General features: G+C 36.4%; 1 protein-coding gene across 19 annotated transcripts in view; it reads left to right on the top strand.

Moving 5' to 3' along the window:
• LOC143673080 (putative calcium-binding mitochondrial carrier K02F3.2) overlaps nt 1–18,823 on the top strand; it is a 151,308-nt gene that overhangs the window by 115,278 nt on the left and 17,207 nt on the right. For 15 of the 19 annotated variants that reach the window (XR_013170170.1, XR_013170180.1, XR_013170168.1 and 12 more), the window contains one exon: nt 1,358–1,493. The exons of 3 other annotated variants lie outside the window; for them this stretch is intronic. Coding sequence is in view for 3 of the 16 variants with exons in the window: in XM_077147451.1 (XP_077003566.1) it covers nt 1,358–1,493 (136 nt within the window). In the remaining 13 variants the exon portion in view is untranslated. Of the gene's footprint in view, nt 1–1,357; nt 15,563–18,823 lie in introns of those variants that run through there. One more of the 19 variants, XM_077147450.1, reaches the window with a different exon arrangement.

The following is an 18,823-nucleotide window of genomic DNA, read 5'->3' as shown; positions in this document are numbered from 1 at the left end:
AGAGATGGAAACAGCCGAAATCTCCATCAACAGAAGAGTGGCTAAACAAACTGTGGTATATACATACGATGGAATACTATGCAGCTTTAAGACCAGATAAACTTATGAAGCATGTAATAACATGGATGGACCTAGAGAACATTATGCTGAGTGAGTCTAGCCAAAAACTAAAGGACAAATACTGTATGGTCCCACTGATGTGAACAGACATTCGAGAATAAATTTGGAATATGTCCTTGATAACAGAGTCCAGCAGGAGGTAGAAACAGGGTAAGATAATGGCCAATTGGAGTTGAAGGGATACAGACGGTGTAACAGGACTAGATACAAAAACTCAAAAATGGACAGCACAATAATACCTAATTGTAAAGTAATCATGTTAAAACACTGAATGAAGCTGCATCTGAGCTATAGGTTTTTGTTTTGTTTTGTTTTGTTTTGTTTTGATTTTACTATTATTACTTTTATTTTTTTCTCTATATTAACATTCTATATCTTTTTCAGTTATGTTGCTAGTTCTTCTAAACCAATGCAAATGTACTAAGAAATGATGATCATGCATCTATGTGATGATGTTAAGAATTAATGATTGCATATGTAGAATGGTATGATCTCTAAATGTTGGGTTAATTTCTTTTTTTCCGTTAATAAAAAAAAAAAAGAGAAGGGATAATTGGAGCTGAAGGGATACAGACTGTACAACGGGACTGGATATAAAAACTCAGAAATGGATAGCACAATACTACCCAAGTGTAATGCAATTATGTTAAAACACCAAATGAAGCTGCATGTGAGGTATAGGTTTTTTGTTTTTGTTTTTTTTGTTTTTTTTTCTTTCTATTATTGTTTTAATTCTTATTCTGTTGTCTTTTTATTTCTTTTTCTAAATCGATGCAAATGTACTAAGAAATGATGAATATGCAACTATGTGATGTTATTAAGAATTACTGATTGTACATGTAGATTGGAATGATTTCTAATTGTTTTGTTAATTCTTTTTTTAATTAATAAAAAAATGAACTTAAAAAAAAGTTCAAAAAAAAAAAATAAAGCATAAAATGGTCCATATGTCCTGAAAGATAGCTCCAGTAGTGAAAAAAGTAAGTTATTTCAAGTCATAAAATATGATTTTAAGTCTGGGCCCTACTATCTATCAGCTGTATGATTTTGGGTAAACTAAACAACTTCCCTGAATCTCAATTTCCTCATTCATAAAATCATGGTGATTCCATCATGGAAAGATTGTGGGAATAAAATGGGGGATTTGTTAAAGAGATTTAAAAGCCACACGTTGTGAATCAAAATTGCTTTTTACCAGTGTCTAATATTCTCATAATTCTCACTCCTTTGCTTTAAGGAGTCATCGTTAGGAGGCAGAATGCATCCTCTCTGAGTGACATTGTGCACAATTGTGCCCATTCATGGATCAGGTTGAGTAGCTGTCACTGTGAAAGCACAAGCCAGTCTGAGTGGCCTTGGGCAAGTGGACTGGGGTAAGTAACTCACTGAAAAGGTGTCCTCATCTGTGAAATGAAGGGATTGTGTTAAATCTTAACTCATATCCCTCTCATTAACATTAACATATTATGATTCCAAGTACTATTTTATGGGTTCCTTATAATTCTGCCTCCCTAAATTGTCTCTCTCTGAATGTTTACCTTCATTTCTATACTAGGACTAAATCTTTTTAAATATTCTATTATCTTTCCATGGACTTTATTTGAAAAGCAAATAATGCAATGCTATTAATCTCAACTTTTATTTTAATCACTTTTACAAATATGTGTTGAGTAGCTGTAGAATGCTGGACAATGATCTGTGGTTTGATTGATTTAAAAGAAAATAGATAAAATAAAACTTACCATAACTGTCCTTAATGAATTTACAAGCCAAGACAGACCAATTAATATTGATGATAATTAGGTTAGTTATTGTCATTATTTAGATGTTCTTAAGAATATACCAGGTGGGCCAAGGGCCAAGGTGGTGACTTAGCAAGGTGTGGGATTAAGTTCATCCTCCAGAGCAGCTAATAAATAGCCAGGAACAGGACAGAACAACTGCTGGGGCCACATCAGTGACTGGACACACAGTGTACCCCATTCTGAACAAGCTGGACTAGCTGCAAGGTCACCTAGAACCATGAGTTCCCCAAACCATGGCAGCTGGCGCTCCTCCCCCCGGCTGCTTCCCAGAGGGGATAGGAAAGAGAGTATACCAGCAGCAGAGGCTGAGTGCAACCAAATTCTAATTGTGAAATTAATTAACAAATTCTGACTACTAAAAATGGGCCCCCAGCTTAGCTGAACCTTGAGTAAAGCAGAGGTCACTTGTTTTTTTCCCTGGCACAGAGGGGACAGAGCTGACAGAAAACAAAAACAAAAACAGAGTTTTTTGTATTTGAAAAGGTCTGGGCCCTGAAGGAAAGGAGGGGGCACATATGACCTGGAGATACACAGAGCAACGTACTAACTTAAGCTCTTGATTGGCAAACCTGAGGAACAGGGGTCCTGCTCTGAAAAAGATTTTTCTCTTTCATTTTGGTGGCTGTGTTTCTATGGCTTGACTGCTCTTTGGATACAGCTGCAAGGCTTCTCAGTCTCCACTGCCCCAGGCATAGGCAAAATTAAGCTTGTTTGAGTGTTTGTCTATAGCCTGTGCCTCCCCCAGGAGAGGGATGGGGCCCAGCTAAGGTGGATTCCCACCCTCAAGGAGTTCAGACCCTAGGGTCTGGAAAAGTGAAGTGATTAAAACCAGACTACACCCTCTCCTCTGCCACCACCATGCCCCCAGCAGGGACGGTCTGCTGAAGTTAAAGATACTGCATCACCTTATGCTGGTGGGACCCACAGGCAGACAAGCACCACGTACTGGGCAGGATAGGTAAAATGGAGAACCCAGAGGCTTCATAGGAAAGCCTTTCAATCTGGGTCTCATGATCAGGGAAAACTGACACAGGTGCCTCTGGCTGGGGTCTATAATACCTAAGTAGACCCTTCTAAGGGGTTAAAAAAAAGGCACCATATAGGCAGGGCAAGAAACAAGAAAACAAGAACTGAAAAATTCTGATCCATTAAACAAAACCAAAGCTAGAAGTTCAGAATAAGCTGAACTGAATGTCAAAGAACAGATAGACAACAAAGTCGTCCAGTAAGAAAATCCTAGGTAAAAAAGGTGAAAACAATCTCCAGAATAAACTAATTAAGGTAGTTAAATGTCTAGATGCTAGCAAAAAATAACGAATCATACTAAGAAAATTGAAGATATGGCCCAATCAAAGGAACAAACCAACAATTCAAATGAGATACAGGAGTTGAAACAATTAATTCAGAATGTTCAAACAGACATGGAAAACCTCATCAAAAATCAAATCAGTGAATTGAGGAAGGATATAAAGAAGGCAAGGAGTGAACAAGAAGAAGAAATTGAAAGTCTGAAAAAAAAATCACAGAACTTATGGGAATGAAAGGCACAGTAGAAGAGATGAAAAAAAAATGGAAACCTACCATGTCAGATTTCAAGAGGCAGAAGATAGGATTAGTGAACTGGAGGACAGGACATCTGAAATCCAATAAGCAAAAGAAAATGTAGAGAAAAGAACAGAAAAATATGAGCAGGGACTCAAGGAATTGAATGGCAACATGAAGCACATGAATATATGTGTTGTGGGAGTCCCAGAAAGAGAAGAGGAGGGAAAAGGAGGAGAAAAAATAATGAAGGAAATTATCACTGAAAATTTCCCAACTCTTATGAAAGACTTAATATTGCAGATCCAAGAAGTGCAGCATACCCCAAACAGAATAGATCCAAATAGACACACTACAAGACAGTTACTAATCAGAATGTCAGATGTCAAAGAGAAAGGGAGAATCTTGAAAGCAGCAAGAGAAAAGCAATCCATCATATACAAGTGAAGTCCAATAAGACTATACATAGATTTCTTAGCAGAAACCATGGAGGTGAGAAGACAGTTGGATTACTGTCTTCTAAATTACTAAAAGAGAAAAACTTTCTGTATCCAGCAAAATTGTCCTTCAAAAATGAGGGCGAAATTAAGACATTTTCCGACAAAAAAATCACTGAGAGAATTTGTGACCAAGAGACCAGCTCTGCAAGAAATACTAGAGGGAGCTCTAGAGACAGATACAAAAACACAGGATAGAGAAGTGTGGAGAAGAGCATAGAAATGAAGACTATGAGTAAAGGTAAAAAGAAGGAAAGTTAGATATGACTAATCATATCAGTAAAGGTAAAAAGAAGGAACATCCAAAAGGCAAAATGTAGAAGAAAGTATTGCCTGTACAGTAATAACACTAAATGTTAATGGATTAAACTTCCCAATCAAAAGATACAGACTGGCAGAATGGATTAAAAACCAGGACCCATCTATATGCTGTCTACAGGAAATGCATCTTAGACCCAAGGATAAACATAGGTTGAAAGTGAAAGGGTGGAAAAAGATATTTCATGCAAATAACAATCAGAAAAGAGCAGGAGTAACTATACTAATATCCAACAAAGTAGACTTCAAATGTAAAACAGTTAAAAGAGACAAAGAAAGACACTATGTATTAATGAAAGGAACAATTCAACAGAAAAGGCATAAGAATCATAAATATTTATGCACTGAGCCAGAATGCTCCAAAATACATGAGGCAAAAACTGAAAAGAGAAATAGACACATCTACCATAATAGTTGGAGACTTCAATTCCCTTCTTTCATCAATGGACAGAACATCTAGACAGAGGATCAATAAAGAACAGAGAATTTGAATAACACAATAAATGAGCTAGACTTCACAGACATTTATAGAACAATACACTCCACAACAGAAGGATATACCTTTTTCTCAAGTGCTCATGGATAATTCTCAAGGATAGACCATATGCTGGGTCACAAAGCAAGTCTCAGTGAATTTAAAAAGATTGAAATCATACAAAACATTTTCTCAGATAATAAAGGAATGAAGTTGGAAATCAATAATAGGCAGAGTGCCAGAAAATTCACAAATATATGGAGGCTCAACAACACCCTCTTAAACAACCAATGGGTCAAGTAAGAAATTACTAAAGAAATCTGTAAATACCTCAAGGCAAATGAAAATGAAAACATGACACATCAAAATTTATGGGATGCAGCAAAGGCAGTGCTTAGAGGGAAATTTATTGCCCTAAATGCCTATATCAAAAAAGAAGAAAGAGCAAAAATCAAGGAATTAACTGTGCACTTGGAAGAACTAGAGAAACAACTGCAAACTAACCCCAAGGCAAGCAAAAAGAAAGGAATAATAAAGATTAGAGCAGAAATAAATGAAATTGAGAACATGGAAACAATTGAGAAAATCAACAAAACCAGAAATTGGCTGTATGAGAAAATGAATAAGATTGATGGACCCTTGGCAAGGTTGACAAAAAGAAGAAGAGAGAGGATGCAAATAAATAAAATTGGAAATGGAAGAGGAAACATAACCACTGACCCCACAGAAATAAAGGAAATAATGAGAGGATACTGTGAACAACTTTATGCTAATAAATTCAACAATGTAGATGAAATGGACAACTTCCTAGAAAGGCATGAACAATCAACATTGACTTGAGAAGAAATTGATGACCTCACAAACCAGTCACAAGTAAAGAAATTGAATCAGTCATTAAGAAGCTCACCAAAAAGAAAAGCCCAAGACCAGATGGCTTCACATGTGAATTCTACCAAACATTCAAGAAAGAATTAGTACCAATCCTGCTCAAACTCTTCAAAAAATTGAAGAGGAGGGAAAGCTACCTAACTCATTTACGAAGCCAACATCACCCTCATACCAAAACCAAACAAAGATATTACTAAAAAAAAAACTACATACCAGTCTCTCTTATGAGTATAGATGCAAAAATCCTCAACAAAATTCTTGCAAATCGAATCCAATAGCATCTTAAAAGAATTATACACCATGACCAAGTAGGATTCATCCCAGTATGCAAGGATGATTCAACATAAGAAAATCAATTAATGTAATACACCATATCAACAAATCAAAGAAGAAAAACCATGTGATCATCTCGATTGATGCAGAAAAGGCATTTGACAAAATTCAACATCCTTTCTCATTGAAAACACTTCAAAGGATAGGAAGAGAAGGGAACTTCCTCAACATAATAAAGGGAATATATGAAAAACCCACAGCTAACATCATCCTCAATGCAGAAAAACTGAAAAATTTCCCCCTAAGATCAGGAACAAGACAAGGATGTCCACTATCACCATTGTTATTCAACATTGTATTGGAAGTTCTAGCCAGAGCAATTAGACAAGAAAAAGAAATACAAGGCATCAAAATTGGAAAAGAAGAAGAAAAACTCTCACTGTTTACAGATGATATCATACTATCTGTTCAAAATCCCGAAAAATCCACAGCAAAACTACTGGAGCTATAAATAAGTACAGCAAAGTGGCAGGTTACAAGATCAACATTCAAAAATCTGTAGTGGTTCTATACACTAATAATGAACAATCTGAGGGAGAACTCATGAAAAAAAATTCCATTTACAGTTGCAACCAAAAGAATAAAATATTTAGGAATAAACTTAACTGAAGAGACAAAAGACCTGTACAGAGAAAACTATAAGAAATTGTTAAAAGAAATCACAGAAGACTTAAATAAATGTAAGATCATACTGTGTTCATGGATTGGAAGACTAAATATAGTTAATATGTCAATTGTACCTAAATTGATTTGCAGATTCAATGCAATACCAACTAAAATCCCAAAAACTTACTCTTCAGAAATAGAAAATCCAATAACCAAATTTATCTATAAGGGCAGGGTGCCCCAAATAGCTAAAAGTATCCTGAGAAAGAAAAATGAAGTTAGAGGTCTAATGCTATCTGACTTTAAGGTGTATTATGAAACTACAGTGGTCAAAACAGCATGGTACTGGCATAAAAATAGATATACTCACCAATGGAATCAAATAGATTGTTCAGATATAGAACAATATTGATCTTTGATGAGGCAGTAAACCAACTCACCTGGGACAGAAAATTCTCTTCAATAAATGGTGCCTAGAGAAATGGATATCCACATGCAAAAGAATGAAAGAGAATCCATATCTCACACCCTCTACAAAAATTAACTCAAAATAGATCAAAGACCTAAACATTAGATCTAAGACCATAAAACTGTTAGAAGAAAATGTATGGAAATATCTTATAAATCTTATAATTGGAGGTGGCTTCTTAAATCTTATACCCAAAGCATGAGCATTGAAGGAAGAAAGAAATGGAAACTCATCAAAATTAAACACTTTTGTGCATCAAAGAACTTCATCAAGAAAGTAAAAAGACAGTCTACACAATGGGAGGCAATATTTGGAAATGATATATCACATGAAAGTCTAGTATCCAGAACATATAAAGAGATTGTTCAACTCAACAACAAAAAGACAGAAAACCCAATTACAAAATGGGCAAAAGACTTGAACAGACACTTCTCAGAAGAGGAAATACAAATGGCCAAAAGGCACATGAAGAGATGCTCAACATCTCTGGCCATTAGAGAAACGCAAATCAAAACCACGATGAGATATCATCTCATACCCACCAGAATGGTCATTATCAATAAAACAGAAAATGACAAGTGCTGGAGAGGATGTGGAGAAAGAGGCACACTTATCCACTGTTGGTGGGAATGTCAGATGGTACAACCACTGTGTAAGGCAGTTTGGCAGGTCCTCAGGAAGCTAAGTATAGAATTGCCATATGACCCGGCAATACCATTGCTAGGTATCTACTCAGAGTACATGAGGGCAAAGACACAAATAGACATTTGCACACCAATGTTAATAGCAGCATTATTTACAATTGCAAAGAGATGGAAACAACCTAAATGTCCATCAACAGATGAGTGGCTAAACAAGCTGTAGTATATACATAGGATGGAATATGATGCAGCTGTAACACAGAATAAAGTTATGAAGTATGTAACAACATGGATGGACCTTAAGGACATTATGCTGAGTGAGACTGGTCAGAAACAAAAGGACACATACTGTATTGTCTCACTGATATGAACTGACATTAGTGAATGAACTTGGAGAATTTCAGTTGGTAACAGAGACCATCAGGAGATAGAAATAGGGTAGATATTGGGTAATTGGAGCTGAAGGGATATAGATTGTGCAATGGGACTGATTGTAGAAATTCAGAAATGGATAGCACAATACTACCTAACTGTTATACAATAATGTATGAACACTGAATGAAGCTGAATGTGAGAATGATAGAGGAAGTAGGCCTGAGGGCACAAATGAAATCAGTAGGAAAGATATATGATAAAGACTGAGATGGTATAATCTAGGATTGCCTAGAGTGTATAATGATAGTGACTAAATGTACAAATTTAAAAATGTTTTGCATGAGGAAGAACAAAGGAACTCAGTAGTGCAGGGTGTTGAAAATAGATGGTAATTAATATTTTAAAACTTTAACTTATGTGTGAGACTAAAGCAAAAAATGTTTATTTGGTACAAAATTCCTATTTTGACTAATGCACTTCCTGATATACTTATATGGACAGCTTAATTGAACACCATAACTAATGAACCTTGAGTAGGGTATGAGATTTTGTAGGTTTGTCCAGAGTGATGTCTCGAGAAATCCCAGAAGGACTTGAACAGTCAAAAGTATTTGCAAAGTCCCCTTTGGGGAATGATGAGAATGGGGAAAAATTCAACTTCCCCAAGTGGAGAATTCTTGATATTCTCACAAGCAATGGGTTCACCCAAAGCAATTGGCTGAGCCCCTAATCTTGGGGTTTGTGCATATGAAACTTAACCCTGCAAAGGATAGGCTAAACCTACTTAAAATTAGGCCTAAGAGTCACTCCCAAGAGAACCTGTTTTGTTGCTCAGATGTGGCCTCTCTCTCTCTCAGCCAACATGACAAGCAAACTCACTGCCCTCCCCCTCTCTACATGGGAAATGACTCCCAGGGGTACAGACCTTCCTGGCAACATGGAACAGAAATCCCAGAATGAGCTGGGACTCAGTACCAAGGGAGTGAGAAAACCTTCTTGACCAAAAGGGGAAAGAGAGAAATGAGACAAAATACAGTGTCAATGGCTAAGAGATTCTAAACAGAGTTGAGAGGTTATCCTGGAGGTTATTCTTATGCATTAAATAGATAACACCTTTTTAGTTAAGGTGTAACAGAGAGGCTGAAGGGAACTGCCTGAAAATGTAGAGCTGTGTTCCAGTAGCCATGTTTCTTGAAGATGATTATATAATGATATAGCTCTCACAATATAACTGTGTGATTGTGAAAACCTTGTATCTGATGCTTCTTTTACCTACCTTATGGATAGATGAGTAAAACATATGGATTAAAAATAAATAATAGGGGGAAAAATATTAAAATAAATTAAGTAGATTGAAATGCTAGTGATCAATGAAAGGGCGGGGTGAGAGGTATGGCATGTTGAATTTTTTTCTGTTTTCTTTTTATTTCTTTTTCTGAACTGATGCAAATGTTCTATGAAATGATTGTGATGATGAATATATAACTATGTGATAAAAAAGAATGTTCATATTGTATGTTGGTTGGTTTTATTAATAAAAATTTTAAAAAAAGATATAGCAGTTACTGTGTTCAGATCCTTCATGTGCATTCTCTCAAAATTTTTGAGACAGGAAATCTTATTCCCATTGTATAGATTATTAAATTGATCTTCATAAAATCAAATATCTTGCCCAAGGTCAAATAGTTAGTAAAGAGTGGACATAGAATTGGACTAAAGGTCCATTGTGACTATAAAATTCATGGTGATTCATATTATCTCTCATGACTTTAATATAAAATAGATGCATGATATTATAAAGCCATTCCCACAAACAAAACTGTTACATCTAAATTAAACCCTTTGTTGACTTACATGGCTTCATAATTTTTCTACCTCAAAGGGAAAAAAGCTTCCTAATTCTATTTTAAAAATAAAGATTATAATTATCAAACCATGGATTTACTAATTCAAAAAATATTACTTGTATATCTATTATGTGCTAAGTAAATCTGCAGTGGTTTGAAGCTCTATATACCCCAGAAAAAACATGTTCTTTAATTTAATCCATCCTTGTGGGTGTGAACCCATTGTAAAAAGGACCTTTTGATGAGATTACTTCAATCAAGGTGTGGCCCACCTTAATCAGGATGGGTCTTTATCTTACTCCTGGAGTCTTTTATAAGCAGAATGAAATTTGGATAGAGAGTGAAAGCCACAGAAACAAGAAGCTGAAATTCACCAGAACACAGCATAGAATGGAGAGGTGAGGAGAGGCCGTCAAGTGCATTGCCATCTGTCACACTAAGGCCCCAGAATCACCAGCAGCCAGCCCCAGAGTGTCAGTCTTTGGGGAGAAGGCATCACCCTGATGATACTTAGATTTGGTCTTTCTTTTTAGCCTTAAAACTGTAAGCAAATAAATCCCCATTGTTTAACCTGACCTATTTCAGGGTATATGCTTGAGGAGATGAAAACAGCATTTATGCACTGTGAATGAACAGTGAAAAATGGATGAAAATCTTTATTCTTATGGAGCTGAGTTTTATATATATACATTTTCTCAATAACAAACAAACTGACATATAAATAACTTGGTGGTCACTGTTTTAGGATGATAAATCTATCATTCAGGTTGATTTTCTTCATTTGATTTTCCCATTTGTCTTAAAGCTATTGGGGAAAGTAACAGCTTTGTCTCCAGACTGTTATAACTATTAGATATTAAAATCATGGTTCTTCCATACCAACTAATATCTCTTTTATTAATTCCTATTAACCTAGTAAGAGATAATGAAATTATCTTCAATGTGTTGTGTTTATATAGTGATGATTTTTAATTTTATAACAGGATTAATGCCCAAACCTTGTTAAGTTATCTATAGTCAATGGAACTTGCAGATGAGTACTTTTGGATTACATATGCTTCAAACAATATTCATAATCAGGTGTCATCCTGCCCTGCTATACCCAAACCAGTATTCCACTACAACAGATGAGAATGATTTTCCCTTTCAGTTTCTGCAGTCATTGAAATGGCTCTTTACTTCTGAAAGGTGACAGTCTTAGTTGAATTTGGAAATACACATGACAGCTCTTTCTTGGCTCTGTGACAGATCTTTACAAATAGTCAACTTTAAGAGATTTTCTTTGGTTTTCTGAGTTATTTGACAATGAATTGGAAAACTTCTTTATCAACTTTTAAAGTCTAGATATTTGTTCTCCCTAACCTACATTTTCTTTGGTTCTATCATTTTTTCATGACACTCTGGTCATGACACACTGGTTTAGAGTCACTGCTCCCTGTGGAGCAATTTCTCTTAGACAAGCTGCAAGAAACTACAAAGAGAAGACAAATGTTTTAAAATTAAATATAGCTGCCAACCTCTTTGGGAAGAAATCATTAATTACATTTTTGAGGGAGTTATAATTGGATTTTACTTCTCCCTTTTATGATAGTTATTCAAGCTATGGAGTTACCATACTCCCAACATCTTTTATTCAGTCAGTTTGAGAAAAAGAAGGAAGATTTATTTGTAATTATCAGAAATAAACACAGTTCCCAGGAAATAAACACAAAGGAACAGAACCTGGCTTGAGTCCCAACTCGTAAAAGATGCAAATTAGGAACAGGCTATAGAAACATGAGGTATAACTAATCCTTTCTCAACAATGTAAATTATTAAATTAGCCTCTAGTTCAATGGCATCTGTAGTGTGTAACTTCAGGTTTAATACAAGGGATTCCCAAAGGAGTAGCAAATTCCTTTGGGCTTCTATTATTCTAGTTGGAATTTGTTTTGAGTCCTGGAGCATGAGGTGTGTTCACTTAATACCTATTCCCATCTGCTGTCATTGTATTGTTTCCCTAACCCATGGAGATGCCCATTTTTGATTCTGGTCCATCTGTGACTTCTCTCCCAAATTTCTGGTAGATTTCTGGTTGGTCAGTGTTAGGTTGTCCCTTCAGGTGCTGATCTCAGCTTCCCTGAAGCATATGTGTGCAGCCCATCACTTCTATGTAAGACTATGCAGTGTGCCTTTGGTAAACATGACAATTTCAAGTACAATAACATTGAAAATGAAGATGGAAATCACAATGCCTTGTCCTGAAAAATGGAGTTTTAGCAGTGATCTTATGGGTTTTGTTATATGATTGGCTAATTCAATGAAAGTCTGAGCTGTCCCCACCAAGAGGACCCACCATAAAAGACACAGACAAACTCACTACAGTCTAAGGAGACCAACTTTGTATGAACTTACTATGAAGGTGTCTGATTGACCTCCACCCCTCACACTCCTCCTTCTCTGCCAGATTGGAAGTTTTTCCAAAGCACCAAATTTTTAATGCAAGTAGTTGCAGTTTCTGGCCAGTATATTAATTCTCTAGAGCAAAAATAGAGATAACCTCTTACAATTCCAATTTCATTGTTTATCTTAAAATACTTCAGTAGGAGCATTTCCTACTGAGGACTATACCTATGCTCCACTGTCCTGAGAAATTTCCTTAAGTTGTCCATTTATCCCAGGTTTCAATTGATTTCACTCTGTATTCTAAAATCTCATACTGATGTTTAGGATGCCCTAATCTGGACACATTACCCACAAGGCTATTCATTGCATTTCCTTCCTACCTGTTTTTGTTTGCTTAAGCTACAAAAATGCAATATACAAGAAATGGGTCGGCTTTTACAATGGGGGGTTTATTAACTTATACATTCTTAGGCCATGAAAATGTCCAAATTAAGGCATCAATAAGAGGATACCTTCTCTGAGGAAAGGCTACTGGCATCTGGGGTTCCTCTGTCACATGGGAAGGCACATGGCAATGTCTGCTGGCCCTTCTCTCAGATTCTGGTTTCAAAGAAGTCTCCAAATGTCTATTGGCATTTCTCTCTCATCTTCTCTGAGCTTTCTGAGTTTCATCTGTCTTGTATCCTCTCATAAAGAACTTCTGCAAGGGGATTAATACCCAACTTGAATGGGTGGATCACATCTAAACTGAAATAACCTAACCAAAGGGTTCTACCCATAATAGGTCTGCATCCACAGGAATGGATTAAAAGAACATGGCCTTTTCTGGGATACCTAACAGCTTAAAACTAACACACCACCTAAATCCATCTTCAGAAGAAAGACAATCTTTCTTGAAGGAAATTCAAGTTAAAAGACAGTTGATGCATAAGGTCCAGAACATTGATATGCAACTTCCCTGTTTGAAAATGGAGAACTGTCTTAGATGTCTGGGGTATTTCTTCAGGCTGCTCAGCTATACCCCAAGATGTTTCTAGAGTTAGCTGAAGCCTATATTTCAATTCCATCCATCATGCAAATATTACAGAGTCATTGGGCTGAGACTGTTACCCAATTCTATTTTAAAGAGGATGTTCTATAAATGTAGGTGCTTGATAAATATTAAATAATAACAGGAAGAATGATGATTTCCTTAGGAAAGTATTTTCCTTTTTTCTTTCTTTTTTTTTGAATGGGCAGGCACTGGGAATCGAACCTGGGTTGTCTGGCATTGCAGACAAGCATTCCTGCCTGCTGAGCCACCGTGGCCCACCCATTTTCCTTTTTTCTTATGTATCACTGTTAGAAATCCTCCCTACTCACCATTAGACTAAGTTTTCCTTAATTTAGTTTCATCCCATTAAGGCCAGTTTTGCCAAACTAAACATTATGTTGATTTGCATGCTCTGTTCAAGTTAGAGACTTCTAATTCTCATTCTATGTAGTTATTATAAACTGGCCAGCCTTAAGAGGTGTGTATATGTGTATATGTGTGTGTGTGTCTTGTTATCAACCTGGATAGCATTGATTTGTGATTTGAGATCCTTGACACAAAATCCTATGTTCTTCTGTAAAACTTAAAATAGAGACTTTAGTATAAGAAACTAATTTTTAAAAATATTTATCTCTTTTTCCATTCTTTTCTTTTTAATCCCTAAATGCTCAGGGAATTAAAAGCAGTACTCACATTTAAATCAACTTCTTCCATCTTAATCTCACCACTTCATGTCATATCAGAATGTTTTCCATCTGAAAGCAAGTCTCTTGCTTGTCACAAAATCAACTGCCAAATTAAAGTACTAAGTACCAAGTATTTAGGAAGTGATTTGGTTCCTATAATATATCCAGGCTCATTTGCATCCATCACTTTACTTTCTTTTATATGCAGCTACTTCCATACTCTGAACAGCAAAGGAATAGACATTTTTAAGTGAAATATTTGACAGAAAAGAGAAAACCCACTAATCTGCTTTGGGAATGGAACCTTCTGTGATTTACTATGTAATGCACTCACAGAGATTTCAAAAACTTCCTGTGCCATTCTCGCAAAGTTAGTTAACTATTCTGTTTTTCATGTTTCTTATCTGGGAAATGATGATTCTACCAAAAGGGAAATCTATGCAGATTCCTAAACGAAAATTTGGAAATATTTCCCATTTTTGGATATAGTGACACTTATTCTTGCATTTCTGTTCAGGAATTGTAATCTTTCCATGATTCTTGAAAAAACTAAATTAAAAAAAGAAACTCCATATGGTAAACATAAAACATAAACTATCCTCTAATGAAAAAAAAGTAGAATGACTGGACACATTTTACATCAGTCATTGTCTGGGTTTGCCAGGGCTTCTGTAGAAAGTATCACAGACTGGTTGGCTTAAACAACTGGACTGTTTATTGGCTCACAGCCTCAAGGCTAGATATCCAAAATCCAGGCATCAACAGACTATGCCTTTTCTGAAGTCTGTAGCATTATAATGGTGGCATTGTTGGCAATCAATCTCTGCCTTTGTTTCCTGGCCATCTTTCTCTTTCTCTCTCCTCCTGTGACTTATATGTCTGTGTCCAAATTCCCTTTAATTAGAAGAACTCCAGTCCTGCCAGATTAAAACCCACCCTGATTCAACCTGACTTCAATGTAATAGAATTTTGGAAGATCCTATTTGCAAATGAGCTGTCACACACAGGAACTACAGTTAGTCCCTGAGTGTGTCTTTTGTGGGGACATGATTCAAGCTACCACAATCGTCTTCCTTGACCAGGCAAGAAATAAAAGGATGGAAGGAAAATAAAAATACTCATCTGGTGGCACCCCCTAGTCTTTATTTTGCCACCGACTAGATATTTATGGCCTTGGAAAAATCAAATGACTTTTCAGTTATCCAATTAGAAATACCAGGTTAGTGCTAGAAGAAATGGTAGCCAGGACTTTTCCAATTAGAAGATATAATTTATAATGTGTCCTTTTCACCTAATAATGTTGGTATCTCTATTTTTGATGAAATTGTTACTGGACAATCTTATATTAAGTAGAAGTAGGCTACATTTTTCAGGAAAAGGACGTATCATCTAATAGATTTGAAATGTGAAAAAAGTTCCTTTGCAGGTATTTGAAAAATAAAGTTCCAATAAAATGAGTTGGCTCTTATTTGCCCCTGAGCTGTCCCATGGATTATTTGTGGTGTGTAAGAAATCCTGAGAGTGCTGCTCTAGTCTGTAAAGTAAGTCATGTTAGTAATTGTTCAATATATTTTCTAATGCATATTTTGAGAATATACAAAGAAAGCATCCAATAAAGCCATTTAAGTTATGAAGGATAATTTGACTGTTACATTGGTATTTTCACTGGATTAGATGGTGAGATTTCCTCACTCAGAATAAGCACCCTCTTTTTTCCCCATTGATTTGGGACAACTAGTTTATGAAGAGCAAAGAATTTTGGATGACTGACAGTCCAAAATCTCCAGTTAACAGCAATGATTTTGTTCTGAAGAATAGGACAAAATCTGCTACTTGTATTGATAGAATTGTGATTCCAAAGCAATTCCATTCCTATTGAAGGAGAGAAAAATACATACAACCTAATTCATTGGTTCAGTTTATTATTTAACAGTCAGGTGCTGTGTGATATGGAGAACAGTATTCATGAGATTTAAGAGCACTGTCTCAGTCAGAATGCCATTGGCTTTCATACATTCCTGCTGCTGCTCACTTACCTGTGTTACCCTCTGCAAGTGGTCGTACCTCTCTGGTTCCATTTATTTTTCTGTAATAGGTTGATTAACAGAATTTATCTCAGGTGATAAGATGTGTGAAATTTACCATAGAAATGGAGCAAATTCATTTTGCCAAGCTAACTTTATTAGGAAGTTAGGAAAGCATTAAAATTTGCAGAGTACTTTAAACAAACATTTTCAGAAAAAAAATGGGAGTGTTAATGCCTCATCCAGAGGGAAAATGACTTACTCTGAAACATAGAACAGGTATATATAGAAGAAAAATTCTAACCAAGTTTCCAGAACCTTATATACAACAACCGTGGGTCACACTGGCCCAGGACTCAGAATATCCATTAATATGTGGGTTTAGATTTAATTTAGATCAGTGGTTCTAAAACTTCAGGATGCATCGAATAATATGGAGGTAAGCATTAAATTTTCAAACTTACAGTCAGTAAAAACAAACACAAAAAAGAATCATTTGGTGGACTTGTTTAAAACTCACTTCCGGTAGTTCTGAGTCAGTAAGTCCAAAAAAGAACCATAAGACTTGCATTTCTAACTAGTTCCCAGGTGATGCTGATGCAGCTGGGCTGGGGAGCAATTTTTGGAAACCACTGGTTTAGACACTACATTGAAATATCCCCATGCCCAGAAATGTAATAACATAAAGTGTTGGAGAGTGTAAAAGGAAAGTAAAGAGAGCTTATTACATGAAGTGACTGCTTACTTCTCCCTTTCATGTTAAATATCAATGCCAGTAGTTGAGGCAATGGCAGAAAAATGAAATGGTTAGTGGAACAAACAATTCTTTTATACTGGTTGTGCATGCATCTACACAATCATCCATCCAAATGTTTCTGTGGGCATGATGTGTGTGTGTGCATGTGTACACCAGGCAGAGTGATAGTCTGGTTTATTGCATAAAACAAGACAGACAAGGGCCTTGGCATTGGAGTGGTACTAGGTTAGCATCATCTCAGTTCTTTGCTAGGAGGATTTTGAACTTCACCGTAAGACTTAACTGGGAAGCAACTGTGAATTTAAAAGGAAACATCTTAAGAACTCATGCGCCTTCTGTACAGAAAGTTCATTTGTATAAAGATAGCCTGGGAAATAGGCAATAGAGAGACTTTCTATTACTCTATTTCTATTACTCAATAGAGAGAGTAATAATTAGAGCAAAGATTTATATAGTTCATATTAGGTTGCAGACATTCTCCAGAACATTAGTTATTTTAGCCCCATGACAATCCTTATTAAAATATGAGGAAGCTGAGGCACAGATAGTTTCTTCTTTTCTGTCAAGATGATTTTATGTGTTATCCAATATATAATTGATGGAAAATACCTGGATATATTAAGGAAGAAGGGAAAGAAAGAAGGAAGGGAGGGAGGAAGGAAGAAAGGAAGGGAGGGAGGGAGGGAGGGAGGGGACCAGTATGCATTCAGTGGCTGTAAGACATTTTAGCTTACTGCTGATACCTTCTGATCTTCTTCCCATGTGCTGCTGTTTCCAGCCAGAATAGGCCATTAGCCTATCAGGAGTTGTTTGGGCCAAATCAAAGTCCTTTTGGAGAAGTGATCTGTTGGTTTTCAGATGATTGTGCAAGCTCTTATTTTCAATTGTGTTTACCCCAGTGTTATTTCTCCTAGCAACAAACTCCATTTTCTTCCCAGGAAGATGGCCACAAAGTGCCATACAGCTTACATAAACCACATTTCTAAAATGTAGGATAACTGTCATTCAGTGTCTGCCACATGCCTGGGGCCAGCCCATCCCAGTGACAGCACCTGCTGCCCTCCCAGGGGAGGCTCAAGCATTTTGATGCCAACTCATTTTCACATCCTGGTAGCAAATCAGGGTGTATAGAATAAAAGGCACACATCTGTCCTGCATCATTATCTAGTCTGGTTAACATCTGATGATTTCCACAAATTAAGAGTTCACCTACTCAGCATGAGAAGGAAACAGCATTTGAAACCAACCCTCCTCTTCCTTCTGGAAATCCATTTCTGTGCTTGTGACCAGGCTATCTGACTATTCCAGAGCAGGTCAAGGAATCTAAGCTCTGGTTGACATTATTGACAGATTTGAGGGTGTTGATTAAAGGACATGGTATGGCAAAATATTCTCCTGGTAGCAACCTAGGGTTTGTAGATTCATAAGCTTGCAGAACACGTGCTTCAATCAGCTGGCTGTGTAAGAATTCAATCAGCATTAATCTAATACAATGCAGCACCTGCTCCCTGACTGATTTCTAGTGTTCTTCAATCAAAAGCAGAAGAAAAGCATCATTTATCGAAAGCAGTGTTAGCAGACCTAAATATTCAAGAACGTGAAGTTCAATAGGAAGATCAGGTTCTTTTTTTTCTCTACTTCCTCTTCTTGGGAGGTGGCAGAAAGCATGAACTTTTAGTCTCCAAGAAAGTGGGAGAAGGTTGGACAATGAGCAGCAATAAATGTATTCCATATAAAATGAGTGCTATAATTGGGTACTGGTAATTAACATTCATTGTCATTCAGCTCTTGCATCTATAGGATTAGACATCATTTGGGGCTTGGCTAGTATCCCTGCAAGCTATGGCACCGTGTGCAGAAGGACATGTGACACTACTAGGAGACATGAAAGAGACCTGACCACGTTGCTTCCTACACAGTCTCAGAGCCAGCTGGCCAATTTGGTGGAAAATTAATAAAACATTCACCAAAACAAGATTGTAGGAAAGAAGCCATGGAAGTATCATCCCTCCCAACCAGTAA

The sequence above is a fragment of the Tamandua tetradactyla genome, unplaced genomic scaffold, assembly GCF_023851605.1.
Source record: "Tamandua tetradactyla isolate mTamTet1 unplaced genomic scaffold, mTamTet1.pri scaffold_110_ctg1, whole genome shotgun sequence".
NCBI lineage: Eukaryota > Metazoa > Chordata > Mammalia > Pilosa > Myrmecophagidae > Tamandua > Tamandua tetradactyla.
Note: the sequence above shows the minus strand (reverse complement) of the source record. Positions and strands in the feature narration are given on the sequence as shown.